This window comes from Coenobita brevimanus, chromosome 31, assembly GCF_032717465.1.
Source record: "Coenobita brevimanus isolate Jiangsu-jjx chromosome 31, ASM3271746v2, whole genome shotgun sequence".
NCBI lineage: Eukaryota > Metazoa > Arthropoda > Malacostraca > Decapoda > Coenobitidae > Coenobita > Coenobita brevimanus.
In genome coordinates, this window is record NC_136984.1 from 28,283,299 (window position 1) to 28,306,615 (window position 23,317).

The window sequence follows — 23,317 nt, forward strand, 5'->3', positions numbered from 1 at the left end:
AAGGTAAGGGCCTCCCTTCAGGTCGAGGCTTCCCCAGACAGGAGGGCCTCCCTGCACCTCACCGACGGCCCAGACCCGGGCAGTGACTCCCCTGCGGGTAGTGTGTTGCCCGTTACAGGCAGAGTCCCCCTGAGGTCCTCTCCTCACGCCCGATGACAGAGTGTAACAACCCAGAAAACACGGGTAAATAAGTGATGCCCCTTATACCGAAAATAAGCCAGGGGAAGAAGAACAAGAGAACAGTGACAGACTGTGATTAATGTAAAACCAATGACAATTGTTATTAATCCAAAAGAATTACATACCCAGCAGAGTAGAAAATACTTAGACCACCAATCATATAAAGTAGAGTAATTACACCTGCCCCAGAATAAAAGAACTTTCCGTAATTGTGAATGAAGATCAGGGTGCACGGGAGAATCAAAAGCCTGTGTAAAGTGCCGCCGCGACCAGATAAGTGTGTCGAGTGTCGTGATCCGCACCTTGTCTTCTTTATAGTAGTATTCCCCCCACGGACTCTTAACCTTGTTTATTCCCCTTGTTATCAAGTGCATATATGTTTTGGGTTTAAATGAAATACGGGTATCTCCATATAAATAACTAAAGACATTGGTATACAAGTATCATATCGTGTGTTAAGTGCAACTGTATTTTGTGTTATCAAAGTCTAACTCTGTGTCTCTGTATCCTGGATCTTAAATATCATTGTGTTATATTGTAACGGTTTTAGAATTAAGGCAATAGATGTGTTAAGGTATACTGCCTAGTTTTTGTCCTGTTCCTCTGTTGGTGCTTTACTTCCGTCCCGGAAAGAGGACCCCGCCCAGTCGCTAGTGTTTTTAGGACGAGGAGTCGACCTAAAAACACTCAGCATAACATTGGTGGCAAGCGGTGGTTCAGGATCCGAGTAAAAGCACGGAAGAACGAAAAAGGAAACTTGCACAATGGCAGCCAAACCGCACATTCAATTGCCGAAATTCAACCCTGACCAATGTGACATTGATGTGTATTTAGATATGATTAAACCCCTCTTAGACATAGGGTTTGACTCGGACAAGGAAAAAATTGCAGTCACACTGCCTAACCTGGGAAAAATAATCGCCACCGTCGCATCAAAAGTCGTCCCAGAACTGACATGGGACCAGTTCTCACAAATTGTGAGACAGGCTTTCATGCCTTCCATGGGCAGAGTTGTCGCTCTTTTGCAGCTTGACGCCCTCACCTACGACGGTAACCTAGACGACACTTTCGTCCTGGCTCGGCGTCTCATCAGCGCTGCTTATCCCGAGGCAGCAATGAATACTCGGGATACCCACACATTTAATGCTCTGCTGAGGATTCTCCCTAACACAGTCAGGGAGCACTTCTCTATCTATGATCCCTCAGGGGACATGGATCAGGACCTGCAACTCGTCAGACGTCTCCTCGCCGCCCGTCCCACACCACAACTCCTTCATGCAGTGACAAGATTCCCCACAGGCCACAACCCTCCACCAAAACCTAAGCCGCCGCCTCACCAGCCGCCTACAGAGCCGCCTCCTACCGTGCCCAGGGCTTACTCACAAAGGAAACGCCCAAACCCCAGGGAACAAGGCAACCTGATTACTATAAACCCTTGGAAATTCATGGCCTGCAGTCGCACCTGACCCCTGCACGACATAAGAGAGCAGCTCAAGGCAAGCAGGCGCAGGAATTTCCACCAGGGGCGAAAGAAAGTCTCCTCATTAGACGACGACGCCCCGGAAGATGACGGGCCACCACTACTCTACCCAGGACCGGACGACGACGAACACGACGATCACACCCAACCTCAGCAGATGGATTTTTAGGCCCGCCCCCGCACCTCCCCACGGTGGCGGGGGCCACCTCACACAACTACAGACCCCCAGTCTACAACAAGATTTGGCGAATGGGGTCAAGGCAAGGCTACTGGTGGATACGGGAGCAGCCAGGTTATGCCTCTACTCCCATTTCTACTCCCGCCACACCTCAGCATTCGGCCCACTCCTCCCCACCTCAGCCAACCTCGTAGACGCAGGGGATGGCCCCCTACCCATCCGTGGGGAAACCCGGGCCCTACAAACCAGCACTCACCAACGAGTGTCTACCAACCACCCCTTCATCATATCTGACTCTACATGTAATCAATATAATAGATATCTTGGGCTGGACCTCCTCCAGAAACTCCACGCGACCATCGATTGTCATCAGCGTCGCCTCCACTTCAGTCCAGCCCGCCCCAACCAAGCATCCATCAACAAGGGAAACAAAAACCGAAGGAAAACGAAAAACAACACCACCACCCCCACACCACCCACACCCCCCCTACAACACTCACCTGCCCCAACCCACCTGTACATGTAACCCCACCCCAGCCTCACTCAACGCCTCACTTCATCCCCCTCCATCCCCATCTCCCATTCCACCCTTACTACCCCCCTCTCCATCCTTCCCTGCCACTATAGCTTCCACAATTACCATTCCACCTCACCACGAAGCTTGGGTGACACTCAACAGACCCTCAGGTACATCAGTCCTTTTCTCACCATCCATACCCACCGGACCCCTATCATCCTGTCTAGTGTCCCCCACCTTCCTTCCCCCCCACGCCCAACAAATCCGTATTGCAAACCTCGCCACAACACCTTTAACTCTGCCACGATGACTCATCATTGGCGATACGGAGAAAAGCAGAACCATGCCCAGCACCACCCTCCAATCACCCCACCCTCCTGAACCTACCATCACATCTATCCCCTTCCCAAACCAACAGTCTCCGACAACTACTCCTGGACTTTCAGGACCTATTCTCCGCCGGCCCAACCGGTCTTGGCCACACCACCTATCTCAGCCACGAGATTCATACTACAGGACCTCCCATTCGCCAACCATCACGCAGAAAAAAAAACAAACAACGGGCAGAAGAAGACCGGCAGGTCCAGGATATGCTCGATGCCGGTGTCATCTCAAACTCCACTAGCCCATGGTCCTCACCTGTTGTACTCGTGCGAAAGAAAGACGGAACCATGCGTTTCTGCATCGATTACCGCAGAGCGAACGACGTTACAGTCAAAGACGCTACACCACTACCCAGGATCGACGACTCTCTGGACTCCCTCCACAGATCGACATGGTTCTCTACCCTAGACCTGCAATCAGGCTATTGGCAAATCCCAGTCCACCCCGATGACAAACACAAAACCGCCTTCTCAACATCAAACAGGGAGCACTATGAATTTAACGTCCTTCCCTTCGGACTCTGCAACGCCCCCGCCACATTTTCCCGCCTCATGGAATCTGTTCTGAGCGGGCTCACCTGGGAAACCTGTTTGGCTTACCTAGACGACGTCATTGTCTTCAGCCACACCTGGGCCAACCACCTCCACTGCCTCAAACAGGTATTCCAGCGTATACGCCAGGCCGGGCTGAAACTAAAACCCACAAAATGTGTTTTAGCAGAACGCTCAGTCTCCTTCCTCGGACACCTGATCAATGCAGAAGGCATCTCTCCCGACCCCGACAAGCTACATGCAATCGCCGACATCCCCCTACCTCACGATGTGCACGAAACAAGAGCCTTCCTAGGTTTAACTTCCTATTACCGGCGTTTCATGAAGGGTTTTGCAGACATCGCCAAACCTTTGCACAACCTCACCAAGAAAGGAGAACCTTTCGTCTGGACAGAACCCAGGAAGAACGCATTCACCACCCTCAAGTCCAAGCTGACCTCCGCCCCAGTCGTCGCCTTCCCAGACTACAACCTGCCCTTCCATCTATATACCGACGTCTCACTCCTCGCCATAGGGGCTGTCCTTGCCCAAGTCCAAGATGGGCGCGAGCATATCATCGCCTGTGCCAGCCGCACCTTAAACCCTGCGGAGAGAAATTACGCGGCCACCAAACGTGAATGCCTGGGAATTATCTGGTCCCTCGATTACTTCTGCTCGTATATCTCAGGCACCCACGTGATTATCATTACCGATCACCAATCCCTACAGTGGTTACACCAGTCCAACACCACCAATGCACAACTCATACGATGGCGAGAAGCTCTCGAGGAATATGACTTTGAGATATCATACCGTCCAGGCAAGCTCCACACAAACGCCGACGCCCTTTCCCGATTACCCATCAATGCCATCTCCACAAAACCGGACCTTATCCAAATGTGGCACAATAAGCAACGCCTTACCTGGATCCCGCCAAACACTTTCAACAAACTCCACCTGCACGGCGAACACCTGTTCGACCCCAACGGCCACATCATCCTAAGCCTCACCACCTCCCACGACACCATGCTGCACCTTCACGCCAACAATGGCATTCACCTGGGGACTAAGAAACTCGTACAAGTTTTCAGTGACATGTACTGGACACGAAACCCCTCCACCATCACCAAAAACATTATACAGTCCTGCCGCGCTTGTTCTTTGGGGAAAGACATCACCCGCACACCCGGCCCTTCAGAAAAAATAACAGCAACAAAACCCTGTCAACTACTTTCCCTCGACGTCGTTGGCCCCCTCACACCCAAAACAGGGTACAAATACATAATCACCTTCGTGGACATCTATTCCAAATTCATCATCGCATGCCCCGCAAAAGATCACAGTGCAGTATCCGTCGCTAACGCCTTAACTCGCCACGTATTCCCATATTTTGGCATTCCCCAGGCCTTGCACTTGGACGGTGCACCAGAGTTCACGGGAAAAGTCTGGCAAGAGTTAGCAAATATATTCGGGTTCCACATCTCCCACTCATCCCCCTACTGGCCCCAAGGCAACAGCATCTGTGAAAGAAGTCATCGTTCCCTCCTCAATCAGGTCCACACTCGCATCATGCAAACATGGAATGAAGAGTGGCCTGCCCATGTCAAGATAGTCCAATGGGGCCTAAATACATGCCCACGAGAAGACGGCATAACACCACACGAACGAGTCTTCAGGGAAACCCCGCTCCTCCTACCCCTCCACCACCACCTCCAGCCACCCACCCCGCCCTCCACTACTGACCCTCTCCACCACCTCAAACGCCGCCTCCACCACCTACAAACACAACAGGACCTTACGCCCGAGACCAACCACACCAACCCATACAAACCTGGCCAATCCATTATCGTGGCACACCTCTCTGCCTCCAATAAGATCTCACCCCGATTCATTGGCCCCTTCATCATAACCCGAGTCCCCAATGCCTATCAAGTAGTCATAAATCAGCAAGCTCAACAAAGCACGTATCGCAATCGCCACATGCGACCCTTCCACCCACCCAACAATGACCACCCCCACCCCCGCATGCCCCGCACCTCTTCCCACACACCTGGCCACACAGAAATTTCTGAGAATTACCCCCCAGACTCCTACTCCTACTCCTTCTCACCCCCACCCAGCACCTCACCGACAACCACACCACCCCCCATAACACCTGGTCCCGACTCACCACCTCCACCACCTACATCACCACCTCCGCCCAGCACCACCACCCACTCACAGCCTACCACACCCCTCTCTACCACCCATCATCCTACCACCTCCCACACCACATCGCCTCCACCACCTACCTCACCACCGCCTCCTCAAGCCGCCACCTCCTCACACCTCACTTCTCACCCCCCTGCCACCTGCACAAGCACTGCTCCCCTACCTACCCCATCAAACACCCCCCCCTCCCCTGCGACCATGCCCATTATACACGCCACACCGCACTCCCACCCGCCTCACCCCCCAACAGCTGCACGCCCTCACCACCACCACGTGCACAACCACCCTCACCACTCACACCCACATTCACCACCATCACCACCAGATCAGGCTGCCTTTCACGCCCACCATCCAGATACACTCCAACACCACCCCCCAGTGCACGCCAGGCCCACCACCCACCACCACAACCCCCCCCTACCCCAAACACCTCCCCCATAACCCTCCCTCTTCACCAAGCACGATGGAATCCTCCCAAATCCCAATTCCCCAAAGTGAAATGCTCCTCCCACAGACCCATTCCCCATAAAAGCACCAACCCCCCATCACTCTCCAGCATACAGATTCTGTCTCCTCACCAGGCACCAACCACCACAATGAAGGTTACCAGAGTCCACTGGCTCCCTCACGACCAACCACCCATCGGGATCCGGGGGACACCCCACCTTCTCCGCCTCCTACGCCAGACCGACCATCCATCCTCCATCCGTCTCTCTCTCAACCCCCATCGGGAGCCCAGCAACATCTCCCACCACTGGGCAAACCTCCTACAACACCTCACCCCGGCCCACAAGACGTCCACCTCCACCACCTACCACCTGCAGTCACGAGGTCGTGACTTTTTCGACACGGAGGGTGGTAAAATGCCCGCCGCCGGACCCCCCACCCCGCCACCCCCCACCCCACCACCGGGCCACCGCCACACCACCACCCCAGGAAGACACAACGGGGGGGCTAGTGACCCAGGGCAAGAGGGTCACCCGTCCACTACTGACCTGCACCCCTTTTCCCCGCAACTGCCCCGACACCAGGTGAACAAAGATCGGCAACGACCTTGCAGGCGGGACAACCATCGTCAGCAGTGGGGTGGGACTGAACAGGTTTCAGTCCCAAGTAACGTTTTGGCGACGGCCATAGTTACATCCTCAAGGGCAGGAGGCCCAAGACTACGGCCTAGAGTGAGCACCGAGGTGTCAGTGCCCTCAGCCACTTCCCGGGCAAGAGGCCCAATAGTGAGCACCGAGGCGTTAGTACCCTCAGCCACTCCAAGGGCAGGAGGCCCTAGCAGATGGCTAGAAGTGGGTCCCAGGGTACCTGTAGCCACGGCTGTGACAGGCCCAGGAGAGAGAGTTGCCTCTGTGCTTCCCTCCCTGTATATAGGAGAGGACACGGTCTCCATGTACACTCAGCCTATCTCGTTCCCCTGTGGGAACTGCTCATCACCACTCGGGAGTGTTGCCCCGGAGATGTCACCAGAGTGGTGGCAAAGTCTGAGACCGGACCTGCCTCCCACGCCTGGGACATCTCCGTCCTTTGCAGGCACCAGCAGGAGACGAGGCCGCAGTCCAACCCTGACGGCGCATCCCCTGGCAGACGACCGCACCCCCAGGACCCCCAGGCGAGCTCAGCAGACTACAGGCGAGGGCGACCCCGACTCCCTCACCCCGCGGAGCCACCGACGCCAGGCCCGCCTCCTCCAGCTGTTTGGCCCCAGTCCCGAGGGCCACCTCTCAGGTCGAGGCCCCCAGACAGGAGGGCCTCCCTGCACCCCACCAACGAGGCCCCGAGGTAAGGGCCTCCCTTCAGGTCGAGGCTCCCCCAGACAGGAGGGCCTCCCTGCACCTCACCGACGGCCCAGACCCGGGCAGTGACTCCCCTGCGGGTAGTGTGTTGCCCGTTACAGGCAGAGTCCCCCTGAGGTCCTCTCCTCACGCCCGACGACAGAGTGTAACAACCCAGGAAACACGGGTAAATAAGTGATGCCCCTTATACCGAAAATAAGCCAGGGGAAGAAGAACAGTGAACAGTGACAGACTGTGATTAATGTAAAACCAGTGACAATTGTTATTAATCCAAAAGAATTACATACCCAGCAGAGTAGAAAATACTTAGACCACCAATCATATAAAGTAGAGTAATTACACCTGCCCCAGAATAAAAGAACTTTCCGTAATTGTGAATGAAGATCAGGGTGCGCGGGAGAATCAAAAGCCTGTGTAAAGTGCCGCCGCGACCAGATAAGTGTGTCGAGTGTCGTGATCCGCACCTTGTCTTCTTTATAGTAGTATTCCCCCCACGGACTCTTAACCTTGTTTATTCCCCTTGTTATTAAGTGCATATATGTTTTGGGTTTAAATGAAATACGGGTATCTCCATATAAATAACTAAAGACATTGGTATACATGTATCATATCGTGTGTTAAGTGCAACTGTATTTTGTGTTATCAAAGTCTAACTCTGTGTCCCTGTATCCTGTATCTTAAATATCACTCTGTGTTATATTGTAACGTTTTTAGAATTAAGGCAATAGATGTGTTAAGGTATACTGCCTATAGTTTTTATGTCCTGTTCCTCTGTTGGTGCTTTACTTCCGGCCCGGAAAGAGGACCCCGCCCAGTCGCTAGTGTTTTTAGGACGAGGAGTCGACCTAAAAACACTGATCATAACAATGGGGTAAAAATTAACTTATAAAAAACATGAGGCGAAAACGGTCAAACAAGCATTTAGCAGTGTTGCCATACGTACGATAATTATCGTATATGTACGATAAAATTGCCTTGTATGTGTACGTACACCATTTTCTATTTTCGTGGTTTGTTCGATAATTTTGGGTTGAAAGCTAGTATGGCAGTAAATTTTGTGGCACGCATAGCCAGTCGTGCACAGTCGTTCCACATTTGACAGATGAGTGATCTTAAGGGCCAATGTAATGGTGATCACCGAAAATACTTCTTTTATGGTCTTGCTGAGTTATCATCTGCAAGAAGAAGCACTTTGCTAAGAGTTATCTATTGAGTGGCATAAAGGGTATTTCTTGTAACATTTTTTTTTTTTTTTTTTATGAAGGGTGTGATTTTATTATTATATTATTATGAGGTTTTCATGGTATGCCCTGATTCTGACACAGAATAAAGTGATAAATATGCACCAAAGTAAACATCAGTACCTTAAAAAATTACTGTACTGACGAAGATAATTGTAATGGGTTAAGTTTTCAGTAAATAACCAAGGTATCGGCGACAGTTTTAAAATACATCAGATTATTAAACACTAAAAACGAATGTAATAGTGTGCGATAATTCCAACGAGAAAACGTATTTTTTGAGAGTGTGTACGATAACTTCCAATTAAAAGTGTGGCACGTGTGGCAACACTGATGAAGCATAGCAATCAGCATCATTTATTCATATGTGAAGCATACGAAGATTTAACAAGCGAAATTAAAGGAAAGAATCAATAACAGAAATACTAAAACAAAATGAATTACAGGTTGTAGCAAATACAGTGGGCAGAATAATGAAACGAAGAGAAGTAATTATGAATATAAGGAGCAACACAGAAATGAACACTGAAGACTGAGAAAAAAAAAATAAATAAATAAATAAATAAGCCATCTTGTCTAAAGACAATAACTCCCGGATGGGAGTAGGCGCCATCAACAACAACAACATAAGGCGGGAAAGAATCGAAATACAGAGCAGGGTATAAATAAGGATGTAAGTATATTTATTGTGCCAAATTACTAAGTTCCTTTCATAGCACAACCGATGAGGAAAGCATGGCTTTAACTACAAATATATATCTTGCTGTGTTTCTGCTTTTTTAGCAAATATTGGTAAACGAGTTCAGTTGAAAAACTTGCTTTTCATTTGTGGGTGGTTTCAAACGATTGTGTTTAGGGGAGAGTAATTTAATCACCCCTAGGATTACACTGAAGCAATCCTCTTAGTAAATTTTCAGGTTCGGACAGTGAAGGTCATTCTAATGAATTTATAACCAACGGTATTGACAGCCTTGATGAAATCTGACCTAAATAAACTTGCCTACGGTAACCTGTACCCATTGTGGTAAACATATGCTTTACTCTAAGCAGTAGAATCATCTTACCAAATCAGTTCTTCTTCCTGATAGTCTGTTATAATTTTCTGATTACTTCTGAGGTGGTGTGGTAAATAAATGTTTCATGTGAAATTGATTTCCCTGTTGTTTTTAGCTGTGTTCTGCTGTGTCAGCTCCTGTTTGATTTGTCAGCGGAATGGTGGAAGCGACTGTCCAAACCTACGGTAACAGCTTAACCAAGCCTAACCTAACCTAGCTCAGCTGTACCTATTAATTTAACCTAACTTCAGTAAATTTTTAGAAGTAACCAACGTTTCCTTTTATTATTATTTTTATGGTTTCCAGTGCAAAATACTGTGCTTTAATTAGTTTTGACCTTCATTTTGGGGGGAAAATCCCCCTTTTGGAATTTTGAGTAAGATTTCCAAAAGTGGGTTTATCCCCCAAAATCAAGATCAAGATTAATTAAAAACGCACTATTTTGCATTAAACTAACCCAAACTAACCTAACCTAACCTAACCTAGGCCTAATCTAGGGCCTGACATAGACTGAATGTACACGCCTGCACCAGCCAGTATGGCGCGACATTCATCCGCTACTGAGCGATAGCCTAACCTAAGCCACTATATGACTACCCCTACAAAATTTGCTCCCCCAACTCAAACTAGGCTTAAAAGGTAAGTCTTGGTTAGAATAGTTCAGGGACGTAATATAATGAAAATTGGTAACGTTGGTTACTTTTTTTCTTTTTTTTTTTTTTTTTATGTGTCCGACTCTGGGCAAAGGCTTCAGGGCCTATATCTTGGGGGCAGTAGCCTATCCCAAGGCCCAGTAGTCCTCCTACACCTCCACATGTCACCACTTCGGCGCTAACACCCACCGTCCATATTGAATACATGCTAGGGCTGTCTCATACAGGACTGGTGTATTGGTATTAGCGGGGGTATTTTTACGACATGTCGGCGGGTCATCTGGTAGATCAGGAAAGTCTGCTTTTTATGAAATTCAAATCCTTAAACCGTCCCCTGCCCCAGCCAGGATTCGAACCTGGGTCCATCAGGACTGCAAGCCGCCTCTCTACCGATTCAGCCACCGCCTCCCCCAATACCCTAACTTCTAGGTGGGAAATGGGAAACGAAATCTGCCCAGGAGTACGTTTGAGTTTCTTCCATTATGCCGGAAACAATCGTAGGTACAGCTTAAGGAACGAGATGATAGTAACACAGTGGAAAATTCAGCAGGAAAATGTCATTTACCACCCTGAAAATAGTCAAAGAATACAGAAGACAAACTGGAGGAATATGAATCGAATTGGTAAGGCCCTAATGCAGCTTAAAGTAAGGCATACATTTACCTCCATTATAGTCTAACTTGGGATAATATTTAGCTGAGCCCACGACTGGAATTGGAGTATTTTGAAGTGTTTTCTGTTTATATTTCACCATTTTGTAACAGTCTATCAATAGCCAGATGCCTCATTCCCTTAAGTGATGGCCACAAACAATTGCCTCCATGTACTGGTAGCCCTGTCCACTGCCATTTCACTGCCCTCCCCCCAGCTCACACATCCCTCTCATATACCTCTCCACTCCATCCCTCCATCTCATCCTTTGTCTCCCCCTCCTCCTCCCCTCCCTCTACCTCACTCACGGACTCTCCTTGTTAGTCTTTCATTCTCCACCCTCTCCACATGGCCAAACTACCTCAGTGTATTGCTCCTAAAGCTTTCTATCACATCCACACCACATCGCTCCTTTATTTGGTACCGTACTAACACATTTCATTTTCATTAAAGTATGGCAACAGTCATGCATTATTTCCATATTTCATATTGTAATGAAGTGTTGACTATTTTTTTTTTTTTTATTAGCATATATAGTTGTTCTAAAATTTTTGCTCTTAAAAATATTGCATTATTGTATTTCATACTGTGTGTAGCTTAGACTTTGCTGACTATGAAGTGTTTTAATTTAATTGTCAAGCACTATTTTCCTAACCTGTATCATATTTTAATGAATGTCTGTTGTGTGATGTATATAAAGATTTGCTGTTTGATCGCACCCACCTTCGCCATCCCATGGTCCTGTGGTGATTAACGAATGCTCGTAGTGCATGGTAATGTTTTGATGCAAGTTTTCCCAGTGCATATTTTAGTTTTCATGCTGTGAGGTAGGTTATAATCATGGGGGTTAGTGGGGGTGGAGCCCTCAAGTAGACTTCAGTGCTTCCAGTTAGGCTTTTACCACTATTTATGGTTTTAAACTGTGTACATTTGAGTTTGTTTGGTGTGCTATTGTGTGTCTAGTTAGCAAATCAGCAGTACAAAGGCATTCAGGTGGCCTTCTGTAATAGCTATCACAAAGTAGGTATATTTGTTTGTTTTTTTCAAATATTTTTTGTTCGAAAATCAGATGTTAATCACCTGCAGTGTATCAAGTACTACAGTAATCTCACATAATAGAGCCAAAGACATGCCCAGGTAGTAGCAACATCCAGAAAATGAACATTATTCCCTTACCCAGACCCTACCAATACCCACCTCCAACCTAGCTATACCTAACTTATTTGTACAGTACCTATGCTTCATTTGGCAGTGTTTTCCAATCATTCAGGCATATTTAGACATCAGACACACATAGGAATATCCAAAGTAATGCTAAACACCAAGAAAACCAGGCAGAAAAACTGCTGAAAACCAAAAAACACCCTACCTATACACAACTGTATGTACAGTACTCCTAATTTTGGCACTGTTTTCCGGTCAGTCTGCCACATTTAGACATCAAAACACACAGAAGAATATCAAAAGTAATGGTAAACACCAAGAAAACCATAAAAAAAAAAGTGAGAGTGAGTTTTTACGCCAGGTACCCCTTTTTTGGATAAGGGCTAAGGCGTTGCCCCTGGGTAGAGGACTTTGGTTTGGAGCGTGTAGCATTTTATGACCGGATGCCCTTCCTGATGTCTACCAATGACCCTTGGGTGGATTTGATCCTCCGACCCTTCGGTCAGAGCGGAGCGCTCTAACCCACTGAGCCACACCCTACCTGTACACCACTGTATGTACAGTACCCCTCTAATTTTGGCACTGTATTCAGGGCAGTCTGCCACAATTAGAATCAAAACACACATAGGAATATCCAAAGTATTGCTAAACACCAAGAAAACCATTAAAAAAAAAATACTACCGGTACTGAAAACCAAAAAACAGCTGACCTATACACCACTGTATGTACAGTACTCCTCCTAATTTTGGCAGTTTTCAGGTCAAAAAAAACAAAAATAAAGAGCACCGTACCTAAACACTGCTGTATGTAGAGTACCCCTCCTAATTTTGGCACTGTTTTCAGGTCAGTCTGCCATATTTAGACATCAAAACACACACAGGAATATCCAAAATAATGCTAAACACCAAGAAAACCATGAAAATAGACCACTGAAAAACAAAAAACACCCAACATACTTGACTATGTACAGTACCCCTCGTAATTTTGGCACTGTTTTGAGGTCAATCTACCATATTTAAACATCAAAACACTCCATTATCATCCATATTAATGCTAAACATCATGAAAACAATGCATAAACAACAAAAATCCACACACACACAAAAAATGATGACGGTTTGAAAATCTGTTGTATGTGACAAGTGATTGCTCCCGTGGCTCAAAAAAAAAAAAAAAAAAAATCCACGACCAAATTTGCCACTGTAAATTGGTTATATTGGTATAAATTGCATACCATCATCATTGCTGGTGTTTATATTATTAGACAAGGTAATTAAAATATATAAAACTGACAAGTAAGAGTACGAAATTCAAGCAGGAATAAAGTGTTCAAGAGTGGAGGATTAGTGCCCCTCCCTGTAAAACAATTAACTCTAAGCCGTTGGCCACCCCGTTTGGGATACATGGCGTCTGGCAATGAATGAAAAATGAATGAATATAACTTCCCACCATCCTGATTCAAAATTTTGCCAGCATCTTCCATGAGTTAAGGATATGTCTAGATGCAGAATTTCATGAGCTTTCTCGTGGTCACCACGGAATTTCTGTACGACCAATAATAGTCAAATAAATGACAAAAAACTTTGAAAACTCATGAGTCAATGCTATCACGATGGTAGAGGGTAAGGATGGAGGGAGTGAGGGGGGAGCTGGGAGGGTATGGAGGAGGAAAGGGAGAGGGGGGGGGGAGAGGCAAGGCTGTGGGCAGGATTCTCCCCCTTCTGTCCCAAGCAGACTGGCGCTTTTACCATACATTTGCTCGTGGTGTGCGGTCTGTTAGACACCGAGTGGCCATGTGGAAACAATGCATTGTGATTGGGGGACTTTTGACCTTCGATAGAGAGGCGAACAGCCGCTGTCGCCGAACATGTACTCATGGAATTATGGTCTGTGTTTGATGGAGGTTGCAGTTGGGAAAGACTTAGCCCCCATTGCGACGTAATATTAGACATTTGGTGGGGGATGCACACGGACATTTCGACACCGCTTGCAGGTCACAGTCTTATTACTCGGGTGCTGGAGGGTTGTTAGGAGTGATGGGACGGGTGCATGATTTTGACTATAGAGTACTGGGTCAGACAGACATTTTAGCTCTGGTTGTTGGTCACAGACTCTTCCCGCTCACGACTCGAGCCCAGTGGTCACAATACCGAACGTTTGGACATGCCGGTTGGCCAGCCGAAGTTCTGGGCACTTTTCTGTCTGGATAAAGCAAGTAAATTTGTCACATGGTTTAATAGAGCCAAGGCCCAGCGTCCGGATACTGATCACGTTCGGTTAATAAACATCCGGATAATTGAGGGATCACTGTAAAGTTATTTTCCTCTAAGAACGTGGGTCTGTAAGAAAACAGCTGGAATTGTTACGTCACTGTTGTCTTGTTTTACATTGTCTTGTTCCTGTACTGAGCTACTGGTACTTGATAGTTATAAGCTGCAAAAGGACAAAAAGATTTGGACCAGTCAGAGTAAAGTGACAATAACTGATCAAGCCTAACTAACCTAACCTACATAATCAAACCTAAACCTAATGTAAATAATCAAACCTAACCAACTGGTGGCTGAATCAGTAGAGGTGGCCTGCAGTCCTAATGGACCCAGGCTTGAATCCTCGCTGGGGCAGGGAACAGTTTAAGGATTTGAATTTCATAAAGCAGACTTAACTGATCTACCTGAAGACCTGTTGACATGTCATAAATATAACCCTGCTAATACCAGTACACCAGTCCAGTATAAGACAGTCCTGGCATGTAGGCTATTCAATATGGATGGTGGGAATTAGCACTGAAGTGGTGACATATGGAGGTGTATGGTATGTATGAGGACTACTGGGACTTGGGAGCAGGCTGTAAAGCCTATGATCTCACACACACACACACTAACAAGCATAAGCAAGGAGTGTGACTATCTGAAGCTGCCAAAATACACCTCTCTCTGCTATTACAAATTTATTTATTCATTTGTCTATTTACACTTTGGTGGTAGGTGCGAGCGCTCATCATCCACTCACTCGATGTAGTGCTGCCCTCGGGTGTCTGCCCTTCCTCTTCTCCGTCCTTCTTTCCTTCCATCCTCCCCTGTCTTTCTTTCATTCATTCTTTTCACATCCTCCTGCCGACAGGTGTCTTTACACTCTCTCTTCTGTCTTTTCCTTCATTCTTTCCTCCTCTTTCTGCCTGTGGGTGACTCTGCATTGAGTGACAAGCCAAATGGTTCCCTGTACACCAGGAAACCATTTACTACGCTAGGTGGTAACCATATAACCAAATATTGGCACCTGGTGGTTTAGTGGGTAATTACGGTGCTCAGTCAGATTGAGCTGGTGAAGGTTTATATCTAAGGGGTGGTTGGGGATTATTGCTTACGTAATGCCACTCAGGGATGCGTGAGGCTGGTCACTCTCATCTTAAATGTCAGGACCAACTTGCCTAGACCCGGGCTTCTACGCTCCTCATAGGACAAAGTAGGATTGGATGATGATGATGATGATTTATTTACTTTTCCTCGTTCAGCCTGATACCAAAGGATGTGCATTTAAGAGAAATCCCAGCCTCTTGGAATCATAGAAATCACTTTAACAAGGGAGGAAAATCTTGGTGATACCCTTCTTTTGCACCAATAATTGTGTGTGTATGTGTGTGTGTGTGTGTAAGATATTTGCTTCTTGTACAATACAATATATTGATTTTGATGTACTTTTTGTGCAGAATTTTAATATTTTTGTATTAAGAAATTTGTTACTTCTATTTCCAGTTTGGTAATGTCTTTCTTTTTTTATCCATCTATCTCTATCTCTAGCCAGACACCATAATCCCATAAGGGGTGGCCGTTTGACTTTGAGTTGGTTGTTTTACAGGGAGGAGGACTAACTTTCCACCAACCCACTCGTTGATAAATAGGGAACACGTATGGGTTGCTTAAATGGTTACCACCCATGTTGTAAATGGTTTTCTTGCTTACAGGAAACCATTAGGCCTGTTGCTAAATGTAATGTATTGTTTTTTTGTGTTTCAGTGATCTGGAGATATGGATAAGAGATCGGCATCCAGTGGTGGTGGCGGTGGGGCTCCTGCAAAAAAAATAAAGTAATGAACTCTGGTAAATTTTTGGAATTATACCCAACTAACAGACACTGAAAATATCATGATCAGTACTGTACGGTACTAAACATAGGCAATTCTGAGATTTTTTTTTTTTTTCTCCCCCCTACGCACCCATTGCACATGCTCTTTTAATAGTAAGGTGACTTAGTGATTCTGTACTTCCTGCATCTGTCTTTTATTGCATCTGTATTAAAAAAACTAACTTAGCCAAACCTAAGCTAGTTTGTACTCAGATGTGATAACAGATGGAGCTATGAACTGGACAACCCAGCCTTCCTTGTTTACTAAGTACTGAAAAGTGCATTTGCAAAGGATACGTGTAAAAGACTAAGCTGTATGTTATTGTGTATGAATGTACAGCCGAACGGCTTAACTCTGCATAAACTAAATGGTAATCATATTAATTTCGGTCTCCTTTTGTTTGATGAAATTCCAAAAATATACCCATCATGTTACTGAGTTGAGAAGCATGTGGTGTGACATGGAAAGACAGACAGACAAACAAATGAGGAAGTAAAGGAGCATTGTGGTGTTGATGTGTGTGTGATTCACTGTGTTTAGAGAAATACAGTAAGCCCTTGATATATCAAACCCTCATTTAATTAGTTTTTGTTTTAATGACCAGCTTGAGCTGGCCAAATGCTATTCTCATTTAATGAATTTTGTTCAGTAAAAGAATGGACGCATGGAAAACACTGACCAGCGTGGTGTCCCTACACACACACACACACACACACACACACTCACAGATGTGCACGCACTTCTTTGCATCCCGCAGAACGCCTCATCAGTCTGGGTGCCCAGCATTGTGAGAGGAGCCATAAATAGAGCATTTAATGAGAAAAGAGCCATTTAGACTAAGCTGTATGTTATTGTGTACGACTGTACAGCCAAATGGCAGTATTGTTAACAATCTTTGTTCGGTAAGAGCCATGATGCCTGGGAAATTACCGAACAGCATGGTGTTTGACTTTAACCTCAAGGGTCATGTCCCAATTAGCTCGTTATATCAAGGGTGTACTGTACTTTTGAAATGGCTTGGCCTTATGGAGTTGATGGAGACTGACTGACTAGAAGAATGTATGTGAGAGGAGGAGGGGGAAACCAAGGATGAGATGGGAGGGATGGAGCTGAGAGATATATGAGAGAGGGATGTGTGAGTTGGAGGGGAGAGGGGGAGGGGAGCCAGATGGTAGAGGACTGGGCAGTATGGAGGTGATTTGTTTATAGCCACCCATTCCAGAATTAAGGCATCTGGCAATAGATAGAAGAAATTCCAGCCACCCTGTTTATACCTACACTGTGTGACTGGCTACGTGTATTACGATGGAACAGATATGTTGAACTCATTTCATTTTAGTTAGTGGTTAGTAGTAGTAGTATACTTTGTTTAACTTGGGTTAAAATTGCTATCACGTTATCTTGAGTGCTGCATTGTAACAGAAGATTTGCACTAGAATACGATGCCAATCACAAAGAAGTACGGTACTATTGAAAGGATGAAGAGCTGTTGTATTCTTGCCTACAATTGAACCATGTGAAATAAACTGCAAGAGGACAGAAATCTGGGCAAGTTAGAATGAAAACAGTGTAGAATGCATTATAACTGGTTGATGGAAAGTTGTTGGAGATAAAATGTAATTTCTAATTAGGCCATTTGTTTCTGAGATCTGCGGCCACCCTTTGCGGGATTAGGGTGTCGGGCTATAGATAGATAGATAGTTTCTGAGGTCTAACAGGCTCTTCTGGATTTTAGAACTTTTTGATAGAGGTTTGAATGATAACTGAGGGGATATATGACTCATCTCATAGAGTGTGACCTCAGGGATAAGGGACTGAATAGGGAAGCTGCCAGAGATCTGTTCCTCCCACTGACTTCCTCATGGCTGACATTAATATTTCTTCAGCTAACGTATTGTCTGTCAGCATTAGCCTTAATACCAACAAGGCATATGGGCCTGATGGGGTCCCTCCTGTTGTCCTCAAGAACTGTGCATCAGTGCTTACACCCTGCCTGGGTAAACTCTTTTGCCTTTGTTAACATGTACCTTTCCTTCTTGCTGGGGAGCGCAGTAGCTCAGTGGCAGGGTGTCGGGCTTGTAATGGTGAGGTCGCGAGTTCGCGCCCTGCCTGATGGCTGCTGTGCTGGGAGGGGTAGCGCTCTCCTGTAACCCTGGTAGGGCTATATGATCTGATGAGGTTTAGCTCGGGGATTAATCCCTTTCCTTCTTACTGGACGTTTGCTCTCATTCAGCCAGTTGCAATGAAGGGTGACCGTTCCCAACTCTCTAACAGTCACCCAATTGCATTAACATCCTGTCTCAAAAGTTTTCGAGTCTGTTCTTAACAGAAAAATTTAAAAGCATCTTTCCTATCATAACTTTCTTTGTGATAGTCAGAGTGGGTTCCATAGGGATGCTACCCTGGCAGTCTTCTCACCTACCTTTCAGACTCCTGGTCATCCTTCTTTTGGGACTTCGGCAAAAGCTTTGACATTGCACTTGACATCTCAAAGGCTTTCAGTCAAGTCTGGCATAAATCTTTAATTTCCAAACTGCCCTGTTACGGTTTCTATCCTTCTATCTGTGCCCTCGTCTATAGCTTCCTTTCTGGCCGTACTGTATCTGCTGTTGTAGACGGCTACCATTCTTCTACATGTTTCATCAGTGGTGTTCCTTAGGGCTCTGTCTTATCACCAGCTGTCTTCCTTTTATTCATCAATGACCTTCTAAGCCGTACATCAAACCCTATCCACTCATATGCTGATGATTCCACCCTTCACCTTTCCATTTGGTTTTTGCAACGTTCATCTCAGCAGTTACTTCAACAAGCAAGGGATGAGGCTACAGCACACCTAATGTCTGACTTGGCTCGTATCTCTGACTGGAGTAAAAATAATATTGTTTTTAATGCATCAAAGACTCAGTTCTTACACCTATCATCCCAACAAACTCTTCCACAAGAGTACTGTACCCACTAATATTTAATAATATCCAGCTTAATCTTGCATCATCCTTGAACATGCTTGGGGTTTCATTCTCTAGGAACTTATCCCAGAAAGATCATATTACATCTCTTGTAAAATCTGCTTCCAAGAGGTTAGGTGTGCTAAACCAACTCTGTACCTTCTTTACCCCTGTACAGTTGTGGACTTTTTACACGGGTTTTGTTTGTCCCTGTGTAGAGTACAACTCTCGTGTGAGGAGGCTCTCCAAATGCAGCTTTTCTCAGTGGAGTGGAGTTGGGGGCTTTTCGCCTCATTGGCTCTCCTCCTCTTGCTGGCTCCATTCAGCCTCTGTCTCTTTGCTGCACTGTTGCATCTTTATCTCTTTTTTAGTGCTGCTTCAGAGGTCACTGCTCCTCTGACCTGTCTTCTTGTATCGCTCCACCTCTATGATGGGCGTATAATGCCCATCTAGTAACAAACTCTCGTCCCTTTTCTGTCCAGCTCTCTGGTGCAAGAGTTGGCCATTGCTCCCAGTCCTTCACTTGTACAATGAGTCAACTCTAGAACTGTCTCCCTCTGTCTGTATTTCCTATTTCTTGTAATCTCCAGTCTTTTAAACGCAGTGTGTCCAGGCATCTCGAAGTGAATGGATCTTGAATTGGGCTCTCTTTTGTATTGTTTTTGTTTTATCTTGGAAGGAACAGTTTGTGGGCTCCTGGCCTTTGGTTCCTTCTTCCTTGCATAAAAAAAAAAAAATGTGAGGAGAGCGGCCATTAGATCACCAAGGCCGACACATGCAAGCTTGTTGGAGCCTTTATAGACAATGCAATACAAAACTATACAGTACACTATACTGCAGTACACCATACTGTACTACAGTATACAATACAAAATTACAGGTTTTCCATTCAGGGTTATATTTCAGTATTTTGTTTTTCCCGTGTCCAGATAATTATATTCAATTTAGGATCTGTCTATGTATATATCTGTCTATTGCCAGACCCCACAATCCTGTAGGGGGTGGGGGTTTGTCTTAGTTGTTTTGCAGGGAGGGGCACTAACCCTTGACCAACCCACTTGCTGTCACATAGGGATACATAATGGTTGGTTGTATGGTTACCACCCAGCTTAGTAAATGATTTCTTGGCGCACAGGAAACCATTTGGCTTGTCACTCAGTGAAAAGAAGAGTAATAAAAAGTGACAGGAAAGATGAGAAAAATGTGAGGGACTCTTATTAGGGAGGTATATACATCTGTTACTGACATCTTAACTACAAAAGTCTCTCCTAAAATGAATATAATTGTTTGGAGTCAGCAAGAGTGAGGCCTATATTGTTGTTGGCTGAGGAAGCTCACTGACACCTTTTCCTTAGTGGTTTATTTCTTCATATTCTGTCTGTCTATTGCCAGATGTCTTGATCCTACAAGGGGTGGCCACAAACAAATTGTCTCCATGTTGCCCTGTCCCCCACCATTTCTCTGCCCTGCTCCCACCCCACATCCTCCTCTCTCATATACCTCTCCACTCTATCCCTCCATCTTATCCTCGGCCTCCCCCCCCCACCTCCTCCACCTCACTCAGATACACATTCCTCGTCATGTGGCCAAACGACCTTAATGTATTTCTCCTAATGCTGTCTGTCACATCCACATCTGCATATTGCTTGTTAGTAATCCCTTCTTATGCAGTCTCTCTGGGAAATAAAAACACAAACAGTAAACAGGGCAGTAGTAAGGTATAGTGGGCAAAATAAATCACTGAGAAAAAGGAGCTAGGGAGCCTCCTTAAAGAACAAGAATAATTACGAAAGTCAGTAAAATGCATCACTCGGTTTAAGTGGTAATAGTCTCTCTCTCTCTCTCTCTCTCTCTCTCTCTCTCTCTCTCTCTACCAAACTCTTATATTAGTGGGCAACAAGGTTAGGATGGCTTTTATCAGTCTTTCTATCTATCAGTCTGTCTATAGCCAGACGCATTAATCCCAGAAGGGGTGGCCACAAACAAATCGCCTCCATGTCACCCTGTCCCGCTGCCATTACGCCACCCTCCCCCCAGCAGATTTCAGTCATCAGGTGCTGTCCCACTCCTTTGTGGCTGAATTGAACTTAAGGCTGTCAGTAACTGTTTGTTTCCTTATAAACCTGTGGCATTATTATGTATGGTTGACGTGACTGTGGGAATTGTGGTTGAGATGATGATGATGGTAATGATAATAATAATAATAACAGTAAAAATAGGTGGTAGGTGGGGTCGCTTACCATCCACTCACTCGATTTAGTGCTGCTTGGGGTGTCTCCCCTTTCCTTTCATCCTTCCTTCCTCTTTTGTCGTTCTTTCCTTCATTATTTCCATTTCATTCTGCCCACGGGTGACTTTACACTCTCTCTTCTGTCTTTCATTCCTTCATTCTTTCCCCTTCCTTCTGCCTATGGGCAACTCTACACTGAGTGACAAGCCAAATGGTTTTCTGTACACCAGGAAACCACTTACTACACTGGGCGATAACCATATAACCAAATTATGGCACCTGGTGGTTTAGTGAACATTTAAGGTGCTCTAGTCGGATTAAGCCTGTGTAGGTTTATATCCAACGGGTGGTTGGTGTTTGTTGCTCATGTAAAGCCACTCGGGGATGAGTGAGGCTGGTCAGTCTCATCTTAAATGTCAACACCAACTTGCCTAACCCCGGGCTCCTCCGCTCCTGTTGGGGCAACCTAGGATTGGGTGATGGATGGATGGATGGATGAATAATAATAATAATTGTGATGATAATAATCATAATAATAAAAGTAATGCTGGTGATTACTGTGATGATGATGATAATAGTAATATTGGTGATGATGATAGTACTGTAATAGTAATGCTGCTGCTGATGAAGTTAGTAATGATAATGCTGCTGATGATAATGATAATAATAATAGTCATAGTAACAGTAATGTTGCTGCTGCTGATGATAATAATAGTAATGCTCCTGATAATAATGGTAATGATAATGGTGATAGCAATGCTGCTGCTGATGAAGATGGTAATAATAATAGTGATAGTAATTCTGATGATGGTGGTGATGATGATGATGATAATAAGAATAATAGTGCAGTAATAGTAATTCTGATGATGATGATGATAATGACAGTAATAGTAATACTGCTGCTGATAATAATGATAATGGTAATAAGAGTACTGAAATAGTAATGCTTCAGATGCTGATAATAATATTAGTAATAAATGATGATTGACACAGGCACGATGATGATGACGAACTTGATATGGACGATGGGTTTGCGGATCTGGACTTTGAGGAGATAATGAGCCAGGAGAGCGAGGAAATACAGGTCAGTGTCTGGGCTGGCATTCTTTTGACCCCCAACCCCCCATACCGAAAATTTTCATATACTGTACATTATACTATATTGATAAACTTCTTCAGTATGACAGCCCTTTTTGTGTCTGTCTGTCCATAGTCTGACACCATAATCCTGTAAGGAGTGACCATTTGTCTGAGTTAGTTGTTTTATGTCTATTTGTCCATCTGTCTTTAGCCAGATGCCATAATCCCTTAAGGTGTGGCCATTTGTCTTTGAGTTAGCTGTTTTATGTCTGCCTATTTATCTGTAGCCAGATGCCATAATCCTGTAAGGGGTGGCCATTTCTATATGAGTTAGTTGTTTCATGGGGAGGGGCACTGACCCTCTGCCAACCCACTTGTTGACATGTAGGGAACACGTATGAGATGGTTAAATGGTTACCACCCAGTGTTTTAAATGGTTTCCTGGCTTACAGCAGACCACTTGGTTTGCCACCCAATGTTAAGCCACCTGAAAAGGAAAGAAGAGTAATAATAAGTGACAGGAAAGATGGAAGAAATAGGAAGAGTGGAAGGCAGACACAGAAAAAGAATGATAAAGGTGAAGGAAGAAGTAGCAGCACTACGTCAAGTGAGTGGATGATGATGACAAATGGGAAGAGTGAAGGGGAGACACAGAAAAAGAATGGTAAAGGTGAAGGAAGAAGTAGGCAGCAGTACATCAAGTGAGTGGATGATGGTGAGAAATAGGAAGAGAGGAGGGCAGACACAGAAACAGAATGATAAAGGTGAAGGTAGAAGTGCCAGCAGTACTTCAAGTGAGTGGATGATGGTGAGAAATAGGAAGAGAGGAGGGCAGACACAGAAAAAGAATGATAAAGATGAAGGAAGAAGTGGCAGCAGTACTTCAAGTGAG

At 45.5% G+C, this 23,317-nt stretch overlaps 1 protein-coding gene across 1 annotated transcript in view; it reads left to right on the forward strand.

Annotated features, from left to right (window-relative positions):
• The first annotated feature begins 22,353 nt into the window (after positions 1-22,353).
• LOC145395436 (DNA polymerase delta catalytic subunit-like) overlaps positions 22,354-23,317 on the forward strand; it is a 103,963-nt gene continuing 102,999 nt past the window's right edge. The window contains exon 1 of the mRNA XM_080269035.1: positions 22,354-22,429. Coding sequence (XP_080125161.1) covers positions 22,364-22,429 — 66 coding nt within the window. The 5' untranslated portion in view covers positions 22,354-22,363. The remainder of the gene's footprint in view (positions 22,430-23,317) is intronic.